The following is a 16,565-nucleotide window of genomic DNA, read 5'->3' on the forward strand; positions in this document are numbered from 1 at the left end:
AATACATCCTGTGAGGTCATTGGCGTTCATCCTGATGCTTGTCACTGGAAACAGATGCAGCATGCAGCCTGTATGTCGGCCACCCCGTTGTCACTCCTGTGGTTCATTGTGCGGGGCTGATTGTGACAAGGCGAGGCAACCTCCAGCCAGTAAAGGCAAGAGAAGAAACATTAGCAGAAACAAAAACACGCGGGGGTTGACATTTTTGGAGGGAAAGAAACAGAGACATAAAAACCTTTGTATATACAGTAAGCCAAAAGGAAACGTGACAGATGGTGCCTGTGACACTCTTGTTCTTGCAGACACTCTCCTCATTATAGGACATTAACTCACCAGGAAAAGCCAGCTACACTAGTCTGTGATGGAGCGCCACACATGAGCAGACTGAGCCACAGTTACCTTGTCACCCTCTATAAATAGTGAGGCAGGTGTTCTCTGCTGCTCTGACCCTCAAACCGATGATAGCACCATAGATAGGAATGCAAACATGCTCACATGCCTGCATACAGACATGCAGGGGAACAATCTGTTACAACTTCGCTGCTCCACTACAAAGACTGATCATAAAAAATGGGAATTCATTGCAGTAACATAATTCTAAATAATAAAGCACTCCGCCAAGTTCATGGTTGATACGAGAAACCTTTAAAGCAAACCTGTTCTGTTTTTAATGGTTAAAAAGTTTTAATTCACTGGAGAGGAAGCCACTGGTATAAATACATAAATAATAAGTGTTTGTTAACATATTTTGTTTTGCTTCCTTGATGTGAAGTATGTGCATATGCCTAAGACGTGCACATTTACATTTTAAAGGAATAGTTTGACATTTTGAGAAACAGGCTTTTTCACTGGCTTGCTAAGTGTTAGATAAGAACATATTACTGTCATGTGTCTGTAAGGTAAATATGTGTCTAGAGCCAGTTATCTTAGCTTAGCATAAAAACCTTTAGAACCTAATTAGCACATTATATCTTATTTGTTGAATTCACATATGAACCAAAGTCTAAGTTGTGGCTTTACAGTGGATTGCGAGCTGTACAATTTATGGGCTTGGTGCAGTGATTTCCTGACCTAACGTTCAGTGGAGACATGAGGAAGTTACTGCATTGTAATGTCCTCTGTTGTTTTACGCTTTGGTTGTTGCACAGACTGAACAAATAAGATATAATGAATTAATTACTAAGATTTACTTGTGCTTTTTATGGATTTTGTTTCTTTTGGACAGAGTCACGCTAGCAGTTTTTCCTTGTTTTAGTTTTAATGCTAAGCTAAACCTGCTGACTCTGGCTACATATTCACCATACAGACTCTACTCATCAATCCTTCAGCAAGAAAAAAGAAATCATATTTTCCAAACTGTTACACCTGCCAAAATACACACCTTCAAATGGGCCATTCTGGTTTTACATAACAAAATGTCTGTCTCATTTACTTTCCCAGCTCCACACTCAGTAATTGCACCGTAAAACAACTGCAATAGCCTAATAAAGTCTCTTAACTGCATAATAATCTTATACTGGCGAGATGTTTACAGTGGCATGCTCTTCTAAATCCATTTAATGTGATTAACTATGTGTGATAATGAAATGGTGTCCTGTCCTGCTCATTGCTCATATGAAGATGGTGAGACTGAAGATGGTATTGATGATGCACTGCCTGAGCCTCACTAAAATGAGAGCACTATTAAGCTCCTCAATCATTTTGTTTCAAGCACTCACTCTTCCTCCTCCCCTCCCCCTCTCCCCATGCTGTCACTCTCCCAGCCTGCACCTGTCAGATTAGTCTCACATCCTCAGCTGCCACTCCATATGATACGCCTTCTTACTGCCCGAAGCCCACATGTCATCTCACTTTGCATGTATTTATGCATTTTTGTGTGTGAAAGGGAAAGTAGAGGAAAGAAGCGCTGAGAGTGCAATCCCATGAAGAATATCTGGGTGTAAAATGTGGGGTTTGCATAGTCTAAATTATAGATTAACATCCCCAATTTGCTGGACTATTTGCAATCCTGCAAAATGAGTCCAAATACTGTGTGAGTGGATGAAGAAGAGGAGTTTGCATCTCTGTTGTCAGGTAATATTTTAGACCCACAGCACATTGACAGTAGAATGTTTACCTGGTTAGAGGTGTCATGGCTACCATAATCTGTTCCAGAGACTGCAATGGTAACAGTTTTGGGGAGCCAGTATAAAACTGTGACAACATTGCCACCAAATCACTACCATCAGCACAAATGTGCACCAGGATAAAGGCAGGATGGGAGTCCGAGTGGGGGTGAAGGTAGCAGGGGTAGTGGGGGAGCTCCAAAATTGAAAGCCTCCTTGGTAGATGGATTGGAGCAGCTGAGTCCATAAGCATGTGACGGCAGACCGAAATAATAAGCATCACAGCAATTTGAGGCTGTGCCAAGTACCCGGAGGTAACCAGACTAACCCCGAAAAAAAGACAAGAATGCTTTCAAAATAAGAGTTTCTATAAACGGTGCAAGATTTGCAGAAAAAAAGGCAGGGATTTGAAAGTTGAAATAGTTCAAATAAACATATATCTTATAATGTGAAAGAATAGCATTGTGGTGGGTGTCTGAGGACAACTCACAATGCACTAGTGGGTTTGATGCTATTGTGGCCAAGCAGGTAGAATAGATCATCTATTAAATATAAAGTTGGCCTTTCAGTCCCCAGCGCTTTCAAGCCACATAAAGAAGCGTCCTTTAGCACTGAACCCCTAAATAACTCCAGATGGTTAGGCCTTGCATGGTAGATTGATTAATGTGAGCATGGATTTGTATTACATTCCGTTTCCAATATAAAGATATGAACGTATCCAAGAACTTTATTCTGAAAGATGTAACCGGAAATTGTTTTAATAATTTAACTTGGGACTACATTGGTATATTTTCTATGATTGAGTAGTGGACGAGGAGAAAACAGTAGCGTAAAATAAGCAAGAGAAGCATTTAGAGTCCCAATTATGCGCACAGTTTATGATGACATCAAGTCAGTAGGTAGGAGAGGTGTGTGTGCGTGTGCGCATGTTGGAGAGCCGCTGTGCGTCTAGAAGGCGTTTAACAAGGTGGTCCCCCGTTAAGCACCAATTAATTTATCGCAGAATAAAACAGTTAAAGGGGGAGAAGACGGAGAGGAATCAGTAGGGACTGTGGCGGCTCTGGAGAGCTGTCACTTTCTCTGTGCATGTGTGTGAAGGGAGAGGGATTATCATTACGCACGTTATGCGGAGCGCAGTTTTGGTGATACATTCAGTCGGAGAATGTGCAGCGGGGAGCAGTGAGAGTCAGCTCGGACATTCAACGGCATAATTAGTGCAGCAAGAGAAGGGGATCCGGGTGGTTTGGGGGGGTGGGGGGTTCTGCACAACACACAGTTTCGAAACATTGAGAATTTTATTTATTTGAATGAATGCTCCCTCACTGGTGCAGAGTCAAAGTCAACGATGCGCACCGCTGAACAAAGGATTTAGGGCAAAATGATCAAGAATCTTTTCCACATTTAAATCGTGACACCCCGGTATATATCACCTTTCCCGTTGACAAGACACGGCATTCATGCCCATTCTACCTCTGAGGACAACGGACACGGGCTGAATAACCGGGATCCTCTGGTTTGAAACCTGGAGCAGGAGGAATCATCTGGTCTGATCGAGTACAAGTCCATGTGGATGGAGCGAGGATACGCAAACACAGCGAGCGGAGCTGGTTCCGAAATGTGACATTTTTAATTCTGCTTCCCATCATACCTGACAACTGTGAATCTGTCTTCGTTTTCAATCGGACTTTACATTACGATTAAGGTACGTGCCGCTCACCAGTTAGCCCATATTGATTAATGAGAATGGGAAGCAGGGGAGTGTGATATCCTTGTGAACGTGTGTACATGATATATATTCAGTGGGTAACCCAGAGGGGGTATCAGTTTATTTGAATGCATCTCGGTTTGTGTTGTAATAAGGCTGTTTCGGAGCTCATTGCCACTGAGGTGAAAGTTGCATCCGTTGCATTGGCCATCATCGATGCACCAGTTACATAGGTGTGCAAAAGCAGACAGGGGACGTAGACATGTTGCAGAAATATACATTTACGCGCAGGGTTCGGCTCACATGGCCTTCAGCTCAAGGGGCATTTGACGAAACCATGTTAATCTGAACTAAATGCGTGTCCGTGGATTACTTTGACCTATGTGAAACTTAACGACTGATTGGCTCTGGCACAATTTTCTCATAAGGATGAAAACGTTGGTGTCTCTTAATAGCTGTAATCCCCCCCCCTTATTATCCCACAATACATTGGGATATTTTAGGAGTGTCAGTCACTGCTCCTTCCTTTAGTTTAGAGGTTAGATGTCATTCTTTATTTTTTGGATCTCTCTCTCTCTCTCTCACACACACACACACACACCTCAATAACAATGGTCTTACTACTGCCCCCTCAAGCAAACCTTCTTCTGGAACCCACCAGGGACCCTCCCATGTAGCCATATTGTTAAAAGAGGGGGGTGTGCTGAAAAAAAGCAAAGAAAAAAGAGCATTCTCTAAATGTGTGTTTGCATTAAGCTGCTCCTTAGGTCAGCTTAAACCAAGGGTGTCCCCCTTAGGAGACGTGTCCTTCACATGCTGGCCTCAAAATCAGGAGGCAGGGCTCTGGATAGCTTGTCTAGGTTGGTAAGAATCTGCACTTAAATGTCCACTTGAGGCCAGTTAGACAAAGGAGGTTTGTATGGAAATTGATGTCAGTGGATTGATTGATTTGGTTTTGGCCAATAAAGATGATACATGAGCCTTGAGCCTCTGTCAGGGCAGTATGTGTGTGCTCGGAAAGCTCCCAGGTCTGTTTTGGAGTGTTCGGTTTTCCATCATTAATCAATATTTGGCAGAGTGGAGCTGTTTATTCTCAGGCTGCACTTGCATGAGTTAGTTAGGTTCCTCATGGGAAAAGAGGATGCTCCAATATCTCCTCCGGGCTGATGCCATATGTACCAGATTTGGATGATCATGTGTGTGTGTGTGTGTGTGTGTGTGTGTGTGTGTGCGGCCTCTTCATGTATACGTGACAAAGCTGAGTGCATGACCTGGAGTGCAGATTTCACCTACATGAGAATTTCCCTGCGCCTTCTTTAATACGTGAATGCTATCATGCTCCCCCCTCCTCCCCTCACACACTGACTCTTACACACACTCACATGCTCCAGGCACAAGGTTCGCTCCAATTCTTCCTCCACACATCCGACTGTTCCTTGTTTCTCCTGCTCATCTGACCGCTATCATACTTTCCGAAACAAATCTCAACTATCACCGTCTATAACAGAAGGTGCCTACTGATACCACATGGAAGCAGAACACACGACATTGGCTTCAGGGAGCGTTTTTGATTTGGAAATGCCTTCACATCTCACCCATCACCCGGGTTGTTGATGTAGAAAGAGAAGGGGAGTAGAGGGAGGGGTGTATGGGCTGAAATTAAACATTGGTACTGTTCATTGCCAAGTCAATTAGCATATGGTCTTGCTGTGAGTCCAGTCAGTGGTAATGAGGCCTAATAAAGAGGATTGGGTATGTCTGAGGAGGCTGGGGGAAAGTCTGTGATTTACTTCGTGATGGCACTTATGAGGTCAATGCAGTGAATGGACCACCTCTTTTTCAGTCTCGCCATTTGATATCCTCTCATTATTTCCCTCTTAGCTGTACTTTCTCCAGTCATCTCTGATTCTATTTTTGCTGAAACTTGTCCTCTCCTACTCCCTCTCAGCATTTTAGCACATCCATACGTCATTCCTTCACATATATCACCTCTCCACCCCTTTTATTCCCATCTTTATATCAGTCATTACCAGCTGCAGGGGACTGGTGTCATCACTCTTGAGGGATTTAGAGATGTGTAGAGATTCAGGGCAAAGTCGGGCATATGAGATGATTAAATGCACCTCTTGGTTAGGTTGTTTGAAGTAGGAAGTTGGGTGTTTCCAGTGGTAAGCTAAATGCATTTCTTTGCATTTCTCTATCTGCTGGCTGAGTCCATCAAACAAATACCACCATGAATGGACAGGAAAAGGCTGATACAGAACACTGTTTGTTTCAGCAAACTAGTACTAGAAATATCTTTCTCAAAATGCTGACCTTAGGTCTGTGACTAGCTGAATGCACCATTGGTACGGGCAACTCTGCAAAGTCACAAGCTCGGGGATTACAACAACAGCGTGTCCAGTCAAAAGTGATTGGAGTGAGAAAGATTCTGTTTTGGATAAGAGTATGTTCACATTATGCTGGTTAAACTTAAAAAAGTTTATTTTAATCTCACTTTTAGCCTTCTCTCCACACTAAAACACGTTTCTCACCCAAAAATTGAGCTTTTCCAAAAATGCACAGCAGATGAGTCTTAAAAAGGCAGGTTGGTGGTGTCGGAAATGTACATGTAAAGGAGACAAGAAGATGATTCGCCAGCCAGCTGATTAAAGAGAAACATGGTTCAGAAAAATGAATGATTAATGTAACATACAGTATATATCATCTCAGGAAAAACAGGCAGGTTTTTATCGGTACTCTGTGAACTTCCTCCATTCTTCCTCCTTTCTAAATTAGACCAGACTTCAACTCTGGAAGCCACTTAAAGCTGGTTATTCTCACTTTCAGAAAGCTCAGAGAACTTTAGAAAACCATTCTAAAGTCTCTCAGTGTTGCCTCCAGTAGCAAACTTCACTATCAGAGCATACAGGCTTATTTAGAAGCTCAGATGTGCTTTTAATGCAGCATAAATCTAATCAGACAGGATATTACTAAGACAAGGGTTAATATACGACTGATGTCAAAGGCGTTATATAATCCCAGCCACGTAAACGCATGCACTGTTAGACAAGGTCTGTTGCCAGCATAGAACCAGTAAACGACCTGCTCACATAAACAGCTGGATCAGTGTGCTTCCAGCCATATGTCTACACACTTACATAGACTTACACACACTTTTTCTCCTTTATCCTCCTAGTAATCAGAATAAAACAGCAGAAGAAAAACGGGAATTGAAGCGAATCGTCGAAATGCTATAATCCTCTCAATTATCACCACAGTAATTAGATGGCATCTGGTTGTGCGCTATTTCTGATAATTATAGGAGGTTGTAATTGTACAGGATGGCTCGCTAGATTCTCCCATCCCTGCCTATCTAGCTTGGAGCAGGTTTGAATGACTGCAGTGCTGCACATAAGCACTCGTGCCTGTATTGCTCATGTGTGTTAACAGCAGTGTGCTATAAGGAATGCAAGCTGCATACATTCAGCTTTGTGTAAGAATGTGGTGCCTTCACACACACATGCATAATACATGCCACCAAACTGAATGTTATATTTACATGCAAATAGAGGCTGAGGACAGTGCTAGCGTGTGAGAGAAAGAGCGAGAGAGAGAGCGCAACAGAGTGACACGTGCAGCATGATTGCATGGAAACCTGCTACGTGCAGAATACAAAACTAAGATGGGCCTTTGAGAGCCAGCAGGCTGCTTGGAACTGATGAAGATGATGCCTGAGAAACAGCAGCCATGCAGCAGAACTGGCAGGAGCTGGAACCTTCCCCCAGTTACATAAGATACACAGAAAGAATAAAGGCAAGGGGGAGGAGATGGGGGTGAGAGGAGGAGGAGGAGGAGGAAGGGGCACATGAAAGGAATAAGGAGAAGCCAGATTAGAAGGAAGTGGGGTATATTTTGGGATAAGGCAGTTGGGGTGTGAAGAATGAGAAGAGCCGAGAGAGGAGGTGTGTGAAGCACATCTTTAAATGTAGCAGGGAGATGAGACTGCTCCAGCTGCAGCAGAGGAGAGGTGGTATGAAAACCAACAGAGGAGAGGATTTTAAATGGAGGGAGGACAGAAATGGCTGCATAGAGTTGGAATGATAGAGAGAGAAACGTGTCTAAAAAGATGGAGGGACTGGAGGATGAGACAGCAGCAGCATCCTCTGTGCTGCACAAAGCAGAAGGCCAGGGACTGTCATTCTCTCTCTCTCTTCACACAACTCATGTTAGTGAGAGGTAGGGAATAGCACTCAAGTGTGTGGCATGGGCGTTGTAGGTGGTTTATGTACAAGTTGAGCATGTTTTCATGAGCGTATGTTATATTGCACATACCTTTGTGGCTGACTGCATACATGTGGCTATGGCCGGTGGCAGCCCTCTGTGCGCATCCTTTAGCTTTGAGCACACCAGTCGTCCAAGCCACACTCATAAAGCAGCTGGAGCAACCATCTGTGCAAGAAGGAGTGACCCGGTGAGAGGGTGAGTGAGTGAAAAAATTATTAGTGTGTAGGACACAAAATTCAGTTTCTCTGTCTCTTGTAGAGAGTGTGCACTTGTTTCATCTGTGTGCTTTTACAGGCTCTGTTATTTGGAGGTGACAAAGAAGGCGGCAAAGAAAGACAAAAAAGAAGTGTATAAAAAAGACAGAGGAGGAGCTTTCTGCTCAGCCTGCTGAGGACAAGTGAATCTCTCTCTTTGTTTCCTAACCCTTTTGTTTTATTCTCCTAGAAATAGGGCATAACCATAGTTATCAGGAGCTCACAAAACAAACAAACAAAAAAACAACAAGGTGATGTTTGGAATAAGCTCAGGTTTACCATGAGTGTATATCTGTTCTTGTGCCACTTGTGCAGCTATGCATATTAATGTAGACCAGTAATAACCAGTGACTGTTGGCTGCAGTAACAAGGAGACAACAGGAAACAACAGGTTAAAAAATGGCAGGAAATGAGGGAGTGAAGAATTTCAGTCATGAAGAGGAGTGTATTTTGGAGAGTGTAAATCTCTGAGGGATACATTAAAGTGCTCAACTGAAATGAATATGCACAAATCAGACACACACACCCTTGTTTTTGTCACTTAGCAGGTCTAACCTTAGTCTAACCATAAACCAACTCGTCTCCCTATTATGTTCCGTACTTAAGTCATGTCATTGTGGGGACTTGGTGTCATTGTGGGGACAAAAAGCAAGTCCCCATGAGGATCCCGAGTCCCCACAATGTAACTATGTAATGCTAGCTGTGTATGTGTGTACATGTGGAAACTTGGGAACAAATGAAACCACTTCATTTAAGATTTATCTAAACTTGCCGTACATTTTTTTATTGGATGTGAGCTTTTAATAATACGGTCTTTAACTTTTTCATGGCCCTTTCCTGTTCACAAGATGCTTGACATACAGTCTGTGGAGTCATGGAAAACCGTTAATGCCACAATAATGTTTAAATCTGCAATAATTGATTTTTTGCTTATCCAAAGACAGTGGAAACAATATACTTATCATCTCCCTTTATGCTGATACTGTAAACTTGTTCATTTATACATCCAGCAGTTACAGATTACAACATTACAATTCATTTGGACTCATGTTTCTGGCCACCTGGTGAATGATACTATCATTTTAGAGTTGCTTTTTGGTCCCTACCAACTCCTGAGGGACATATTTGGCTTTCTAGCTGCTTAATGCTCCACTACTTTCACTAGCTAGTTGCAAATTATGTCTGTTTGCTATTCATGTTGCAGGTTGATATAATGATTTTGTGGGACTTGTTACAATACTTGTTTCTTTCAGCTGGAACAAGCAGCTTGCTCACTACAGTGCTCTGCAAAGACAGCTGCAGATTCCCATATCTGTCCATATTTTCCTCATGATAAAACAAATTAGAATATCTAGGGTCTGTCTGCCCTGTTTCAGCTACATGCTAGGGACTGTGTGTGACCTGCAGCCCAGGCTGGTGTGTGTTTAAACCTAGCACCGTCTACTAATACTTCAGCTATGTAACTCTCCCTGATTTACTGGCACGGAGGGAGAACATGAAGCTGGGGATGTCCACTGCCCTTTATATGGTATGTAAATATTGTGGCACAGTCTATTTGTGGATATCCAAAGTGTGGCTTCAAATGTAGGGAGGATGGAAAAGTATGTCTATGTGAAAGCAGACTGTTTAAAACACTAATGTATGAGCCAGCTTGGAAAGAATTTATAAAAGCTTAGCGATGTAGTGGAGAGACAGTTGACAGTAACCTAGCAAGAAGTGTTTCAGTGTGTGTGTGCGTGTGTTGTCATGATGGCTTTAAATACATATCAACCTTTCATAAAACACATAGCTTGTCAGGTGAAATGACAGCACTGATCATTTCAACAGAGGCAAAAAGAACAGAATAAAAGAATGTCTGCTGGTGTGTGTGTGTGTGTGCGTGTGTGTGAGTGTATGTAGCTGTCTGACAGTTGTGATAAATAAAAAAAAGGTAGACTGAAACAGCATCGATTTTACATGCTGCTATCGTTATTTCACTAGGACACGTCTCTCAAAGGTACACAAGCATTTGTACTCTTGCTTGAGCTGCTCTGTATTTGTGTTCAGTATATTAAGTATTGTCTCACACCTTGCTAGATGCCCTCAGATGCCTGATAGCGAGGCAAACTGCTTGTACACACTAGTTCCTTTTTCTGTAATTCTGTTTTTTCATAAAAATGTGCATGATCCTGCAGCGTTACTGTCAGTGCTTTGGCAGCCAGTTCGAACAAATTATACATCTAAAACTCTCTCTAAAAAACTAAGTTCTCTGATTTGGACCTGATCTCTTGTTGATTGAATTAAAGACAGCTCACATGGGCTTTTCTGAGTTTGTGGGTATTTTTCTGCTATGTATATGTTGATTATTTTAAGGTGTTTGCAACAAAATGAAGCCATAAAGGCTTTAAAAGTTACAAAATTGGCAGGGCTAAAGGCTACTATTGGTCAAACAGGATGTGTGTGTATCTTTTTGTTTGGAAAGGCTTCAGTCATGCACCCACCAAGAGCTACTGGCCTTTGTTTCCTCTCTAAAACACAGCAGTGGTCAATTGTTTGTGTTGTATTGTGGGAATGACTGCTCAGCTCAGCAGCCTTCCAAACATTTATGACCAAAATGACTCTCTTTCTCTCTCTCTCTCTCCCCTCTCATTCCTTTTCTTTGACATTTTCCACTTTTACCTCTTTATCTCTGTTCCCCCCATCATCTCCCTCTTTGTCTTCTGTTCTGATGCCTTCTCAGAGATGGCGTTCCTCCCAGTCTTCCTCCTGCTGTTGCTGATTGTCACTCATCGTGCCAGCAGTCAAGACCCTGAGGATTCTGAGGCTCTCCCAAGAGGCTGTGGCTGGGGCCTTGTGCGTCCCTACACCCTGCTCTGTGACCTGGACTCTATATGGGGTGTGGCTGTTGAATCAGTGGCTGCTGGTGGGGTGCTGGCCGCCATCTTTCTAGCCCTGGTCCTGCTGTGCCGTTTACGCCACATCAGTGAGGCTGAGAAGCGCAGTGGTGTGGGACCCATCCTCTTGCTGCTCCTTGGCATCCTTGGCTTGTTTGGCCTGAGCTTTGCTTACCTGATCGAGCAGGATGAGTCGTTATGTCTGCTTCGCAGGGCCCTCTGGGGTCTTCTGTTTGCCATCTGCTTCTCCTGCTTGCTGGTGCAGGGTGTCCGTCTACGCAGGCTGGGCAGGGAGCGTCGGAGTCTTGGTGGCTGCGCTTTGACAGGCCTGGCCCTGGGTTTGAGTGCTGTGCAGGGTATCATTGCTGCAGAGTGGCTACTTCTGACCGTGCTGAGAGAGGGAAGAGCTGCCTGTCAGTATCTGCCTCTGGACTTCTCACTGGCTTGCAGCTATGTGCTAGCCCTCCTACTAGCTGCGCTGACAGCTGCCTCTCTGGCCCTGTGTGGGAAGACATGTCAGTGGCGCTGCAATGCCATCTGGCTGCTGGTGACCTGCCTGCTGTCACTGCTGCTGTGGGTGGCCTGGGTGGGCTTCTATCTGTATGGCAACGCCTGGCTGGGGAAGTCTCCGGACTGGAATGACCCGGCACTGGCCATTGCTTTAGTGGCTCAGGGCTGGCTGCTGCTAATCTTCCATGCCATTCCCGAATCCCACATCTGCCTGAGACCCCCGCCACAGCCCACTGCCCCGGATTACTTTGACACCTCCCAGAACTCAACACGAATGAGGGAGACCAGCTTTGATGAAGACATCCCTCTCTCTCACAGGCAGTTTGTGGAGAACCAGGGCTACGGATACAATGATGAAAACACTGCAGGTACAGAAAGGTGTAATATGTAGGAAGAATGTAGGCCAAAGTGATTAAAAGAATACCAGGAAATACTTGCATGTGTCTTGAAATAAATACAGGAGGAAATTTCTGTGATGGAGGATTACACAGCAAGTGGGTTTTTTTTTTTTTTTTGAGACAGTGATGTGGTGAGTCATGGTGAGTTATCTCTGTCCACCTCTCTGTCTATTCTATGCCAGGCTTGAGGAGCGGTGGTGGTGCTGGGCAACATAACAGTAACACCGGCACCAGGCCCAGTGCTCCTTTCCGCAGCAACGTTTACCAGCCCACTGAGATGACCATGATCCTGAACGGGGGAGCGGTGAGTACATCCTCCCAGGCACAGGTACACGCCGCTTACATACCGCTCTCTCATTCGACCACGCCAACAAGACTGCATGCACATTTGTGCGTTCCAGACTGAACATCATTACCCAAGAATGAGGGAGAGGTGTGAGTGTGTGTGTGCATTATCAATTTGCGTGTACATGTTCACGTGCCTGTGTGTATTGTGCTCTGTGTGCACATGCATGGATGAGTTTGTCACAAATGGTCACTCATCTGGCATTGATTTGTGTATGCGAGTGTGAGAAAGCCTCGATGCCCCTGTGTGTATAAACAAACTGCATTGCTACTGTATCTGTCCACTGAGCAGTGCCACTGTCTGCCAGCCTGTCACGCCCTTCATTATGCAGAATGATGTCACTCTGCCTGACACAGGTGAACTGCTTTCCAGCCTCTGTGTAAAGAATTAAGCCCACCACAAAACAGCACACCACACCACCTCATAGACCACTGGAGGCTAAACTGCTGAAGCAACACTCTCTAGTGACTAAAAGCTCATTTGTAGTGCAGCTAGGCATGCTGATTTAGCCAACGAGGAAATGTAGAGGCTTCTCCTTAAGATACTCTGCAAAAAATACCATTACTTTGTATGAACAGTTTTTGTGCATCTATTTGAAAGGATAAGTAAACTTATTTACATGTTTAAAGGGAAGTGCTTTGCATAAGGCATAAAAGATATTAGATAAGAAATTCGGCTTGAATAAATCTATTTAAATGGCTAAAAATAATGAAAATACAATGAAAAGGATGAAAACAAGGAATTAAACAGAAGGCATTACAGGATGCAAGTGAGAAGTGGAAAATGGTCTGCATTTGTAAGACTGAGCTAACTGAGTGGGATGAGATGGTCGATGCCACTTCCATGTTTGTACAGTAAATATTAAGGTAATGCAAGCACTAAAAACCATGGATGTATTATGAGACCTGGATACTGGGAAGCACTAAAAGCCATGGATGTATTATGAGACCTGGATTGCTCATTCCTGCCACAAAGTTGCGCGGCCTGGCATCTATACCCAAATACATTTTTTTTTCTTCTGGGTGTGCCTCCATGTTGTGGGGCCCACTACACATGCTCATTAATCTTTGTCTCTTGCTCCTCGGCCTATAAATTTTACAATAGGATGACATCACAAAAATTTCAGGTTTTACAAATATAAAACTTCCATCAATTAAAAAGACACAATAGAAAGAGGCATAACTGACCTGGTTTGCAGTTTGAGGTGTCCTGTCTATGTTTTAAGACAACTCATAAATATAACCATAAACTTTATTGCCAAGTATCATCAAAAATACAAGGAATTAGACTCCAGCCCAATGGCCCCTGATGTTCACAACAATAAAAACTGAATAAAAACATCTCTTTTATCATTGTGGGCTATGAAGAAAATGTTTTTGGTTGCAGGGGGAGTTTTTTTGTTGCAATACTGTGAGTGGGAAAAATTGGATGAACAGCTGAATGACAGTGCCGTATTCGCCTCTCATCTACATCCATGCTAATACTAGGGGGAAACAGTTAGCCTGGCACTGTTTAATGGTAAATCAAAGTCCCAGCATAACATGGCATTTTAACAGATTAAGCAAATGTGATTTATAGTTTTAGTCTGTGAGGTGTAGGCATGATACTAGGTGGATTTTGTTGCTTTTACTCTAAGCCAAGCTGGCTGTGTCCTCCTGTTCCCAGTCTTTGCACCAAGATAAGCTAACCGGCTACTGGTTCTAGCTTCATATTCATTATAGAGACATGAGAGCATTATTGATCATTTAAGTCTTGGTAAAAAGAAAACAAGCTTAGTTCTAACTATTGCTTCATAAGGAGGGAAGCAGATGAAGCATTTTAACTGGGGCTTAAATGTGGTTAGAGATGGGGCAGGTTTTTTGGAGAGTCTGTACCCTCCAGTCAGAGGGTGGAGCAGCAGCCTCTATGTAGCCTGGGTAGAGAAACCCTGTGCAAAAAATACTTCTGTATATAGTGAGGAGGAGAAATTGGAGTTTGAAAAGTGGAGACATGAGTGAGAGTTTGAACTGAATGCAGGTGTGTAAAGATGCATGTGAGAATATACAAAGCTACGCAGATAGTTTGTCATTAACAAACTTAATTTTTCCATCTACAGGTGCCCTCTGCCCCTCCGACCTACACGGGGAGGCAGCTGTGGTGAGTGAGAGGATGTGAGGTTCAAAATGAAGAGAAGAGGATAGAGAGGGCGAGGAGGGAGGGGTCCAGCTGGTTGGACTGAACCTAAAAGATGCCAAGGGCCCTTTTGCTCTGTGTAGAGACTTTACTGGCTGTGTGAAAATCAACTGTTGTATGAGTGTGTGTGAGACTGAGAGAGGTTTGGTTTGGAGGACAGAGCTCAAGCTCTTCTAGCACACAAATCTCTGTAGAAGTGTTTAAAAGTGTGACCAACAAGTAGTGAAACAAAACACACTGACTCCGAGCTAAAAATATCAACATGCAGTATTCTTTTCCCTTTCGTTTGATTTACTCCCCCTGTGAGACTACAGCACTGTAAGCATCCTTGAAAACTGTGATATCTATTGCTTTTTCCTGCTCTATCTCACTTCCTGACAGTCGAGATGTCTTTTCTGCTCCTCTTCACAATGCTGGCGCTCAAGTGGAAACATTTGGCCCTGTCCTCCATCCATCCACAGCACAGGTGGAGAGAGAGCACACGGGCTACTGTACAGCTTGAGCACTGCCCGCTTAAAAAGAATCCAGCCTCTGTGGATGCATATATACAGTATATGAGAAGAAGTAGTGTGTGAGTATTCCCCACATCGCAACTCTACCACTGCTAACTTCTCTCTACAGACTGTTCACCCCAGCCATTCTCCTCTCACTCTATCTCTAGTAAAAGATCCACATTTCTCTGTGAATATGACACATGACTCTTCTCACTTGGCCTCATCCTTCCACCTGCATGGACACTTTGAAAAACAAAATGTGAACTGTGGTCGGAAAAGAAGTCCCACCCGTGACCGCAAACACAGCAAAAACACAACACAAGCAGCCTAGAGCACCTGAAGAGGAATGCACGCTGCTAATGAACTGCTGTTAAATAAACGACGGCACTGAGCGGATTGTGATTGGACGATGAGGCCGTCGGTCATCAGTAGGGAGGCGCTGCTTCATGAATCTAGGTCAGACTGTTGTGCTGCTCTCCCACATCTCCGTTGGCCACTGGCGGTTTGAACCAGCCAGGAGAAACTGCCACTTTATATCTGCAGGAAACAGAGCAAGGAAATGGCTTGAGAATGAAACAGTGTCCTGTTCTTAGTTCCTCTAAATGTGTTTTTGTGGGCATTTGTGAGTGTCGTGATTTTATGCATGTCAGGAGTTGACGGGGAAAATTCAGAGTCAAGGTTGCTTTTTGGTGCTAACTATTCCCCCACACAACTTCCCAATGAGGCGCAGAACTACAGGGACAACACTGATGCTGATGCAGTAGACAAAACGTGAGCAACAGACTATTTATAGAGAGCTGTGGCTGGCGTGTGGAGATATCCTAGAGCCTTAGAATGATCAGATTTACAGTGCAAGGTAGAAAGAGGGAGATCAAATGTAAGAGGTGCAGAAGGGAGGCTGGGAGGGGGAAGAGTGAGAGGAAGAGGATAACAAGAGAGACAGGGTCCAAGGGGAGTCCATGCGACAGACTTCCTTCAGTGAGCCTCCAATCTGTGTGAGAAAATGGCTCCCTGTTCGGTCTGTGTGTGTTTGTGTGATGTGGGGGTGGCCGTGCTGCTCTGCTCTGTGTGGTTGTCGTTATCTTGCAAAGTGTATCTCCTTCCTCCTCCAGCACCTCATCCTCCTCCTGTCTCCCTGTGGTCAGCTGTAGCTCAAGTCCCCGTGCCAAGAAGGATTCTTGTTTCACTGGAGTCTTCGTTTTATGCCCTTTCCTTTCATCATGACACCAGTTGTCTCTTTCACCCGAGAAGCTGTGTACATACAGTAGTAGTGCTGTAAAGCTTTGCTTGCTTGTTTACCTTTTTTTTAAACTCTAGTTTAGATACCAGTGTCATATGACCCACTGGAGAACTGACTACTGCAAACTGCTTTTATGTTTGTTTTTTAAAACTGGTTTGCTTTGTGTCCATACATTCACTTCTTATTATGCTTTGATTTTTCT

The 16,565-nt window shown here is 43.8% G+C and overlaps 1 protein-coding gene across 5 annotated transcripts; it reads left to right on the plus strand.

Moving 5' to 3' along the window:
- The first annotated feature begins 2,899 nt into the window (after positions 1 to 2,899).
- On the plus strand, positions 2,900 to 16,320 carry gprc5ba (G protein-coupled receptor, class C, group 5, member Ba). 5 transcript variants are annotated; one of them, XM_020619824.1, is made up of 5 exons: positions 7,678 to 8,271; positions 8,371 to 8,473; positions 11,050 to 12,081; positions 12,294 to 12,439; positions 14,553 to 16,320. In XM_020619824.1, exons 3-5 carry the CDS (start codon positions 11,052 to 11,054, stop codon positions 14,595 to 14,597), a joined length of 1,221 nt encoding a protein of 406 aa, XP_020475480.1. In that variant the 5' UTR covers positions 7,678 to 8,271; positions 8,371 to 8,473; positions 11,050 to 11,051; the 3' UTR covers positions 14,598 to 16,320. The 5 variants fall into 5 exon arrangements, with proteins under 5 accessions (XP_020475479.1, XP_020475477.1, XP_020475480.1 ...); XM_020619823.1 differs by lacking the exons at positions 7,678 to 8,271; positions 8,371 to 8,473 and adding an exon at positions 2,900 to 3,807; XM_020619821.1 differs by lacking the exon at positions 8,371 to 8,473 and having other exon boundaries at positions 7,677 to 8,028.
- Positions 16,321 to 16,565: the final 245 nt, after the last annotated feature.

Source organism: Monopterus albus, unplaced genomic scaffold (genome assembly GCF_001952655.1).
Source record: "Monopterus albus unplaced genomic scaffold, M_albus_1.0 scaffold227.1, whole genome shotgun sequence".
NCBI classification, from domain to species: Eukaryota; Metazoa; Chordata; class Actinopteri; order Synbranchiformes; family Synbranchidae; genus Monopterus; species Monopterus albus.

What these genes read in the sequence shown, in the direction of transcription:
- gprc5ba (XM_020619821.1), top strand. Translation starts at nt 7,854, where the DNA reads ATGGAGGGAGGACAGAAATGGCTGCATAGAGTTGGAATGATAGAGAGA. An exon ending in CAATGATGAAAACACTGCAG is followed by an intron (nt 12,082 to 12,293) that starts GTACAGAAAGGT and finishes ATTCTATGCCAG; the next exon opens with GCTTGAGGAGCGGTGGTGGT. An exon ending in GTACATCCTCCCAGGCACAG is followed by an intron (nt 12,440 to 14,552) that starts GTACACGCCGCT and finishes TTCCATCTACAG; the next exon opens with GTGCCCTCTGCCCCTCCGAC.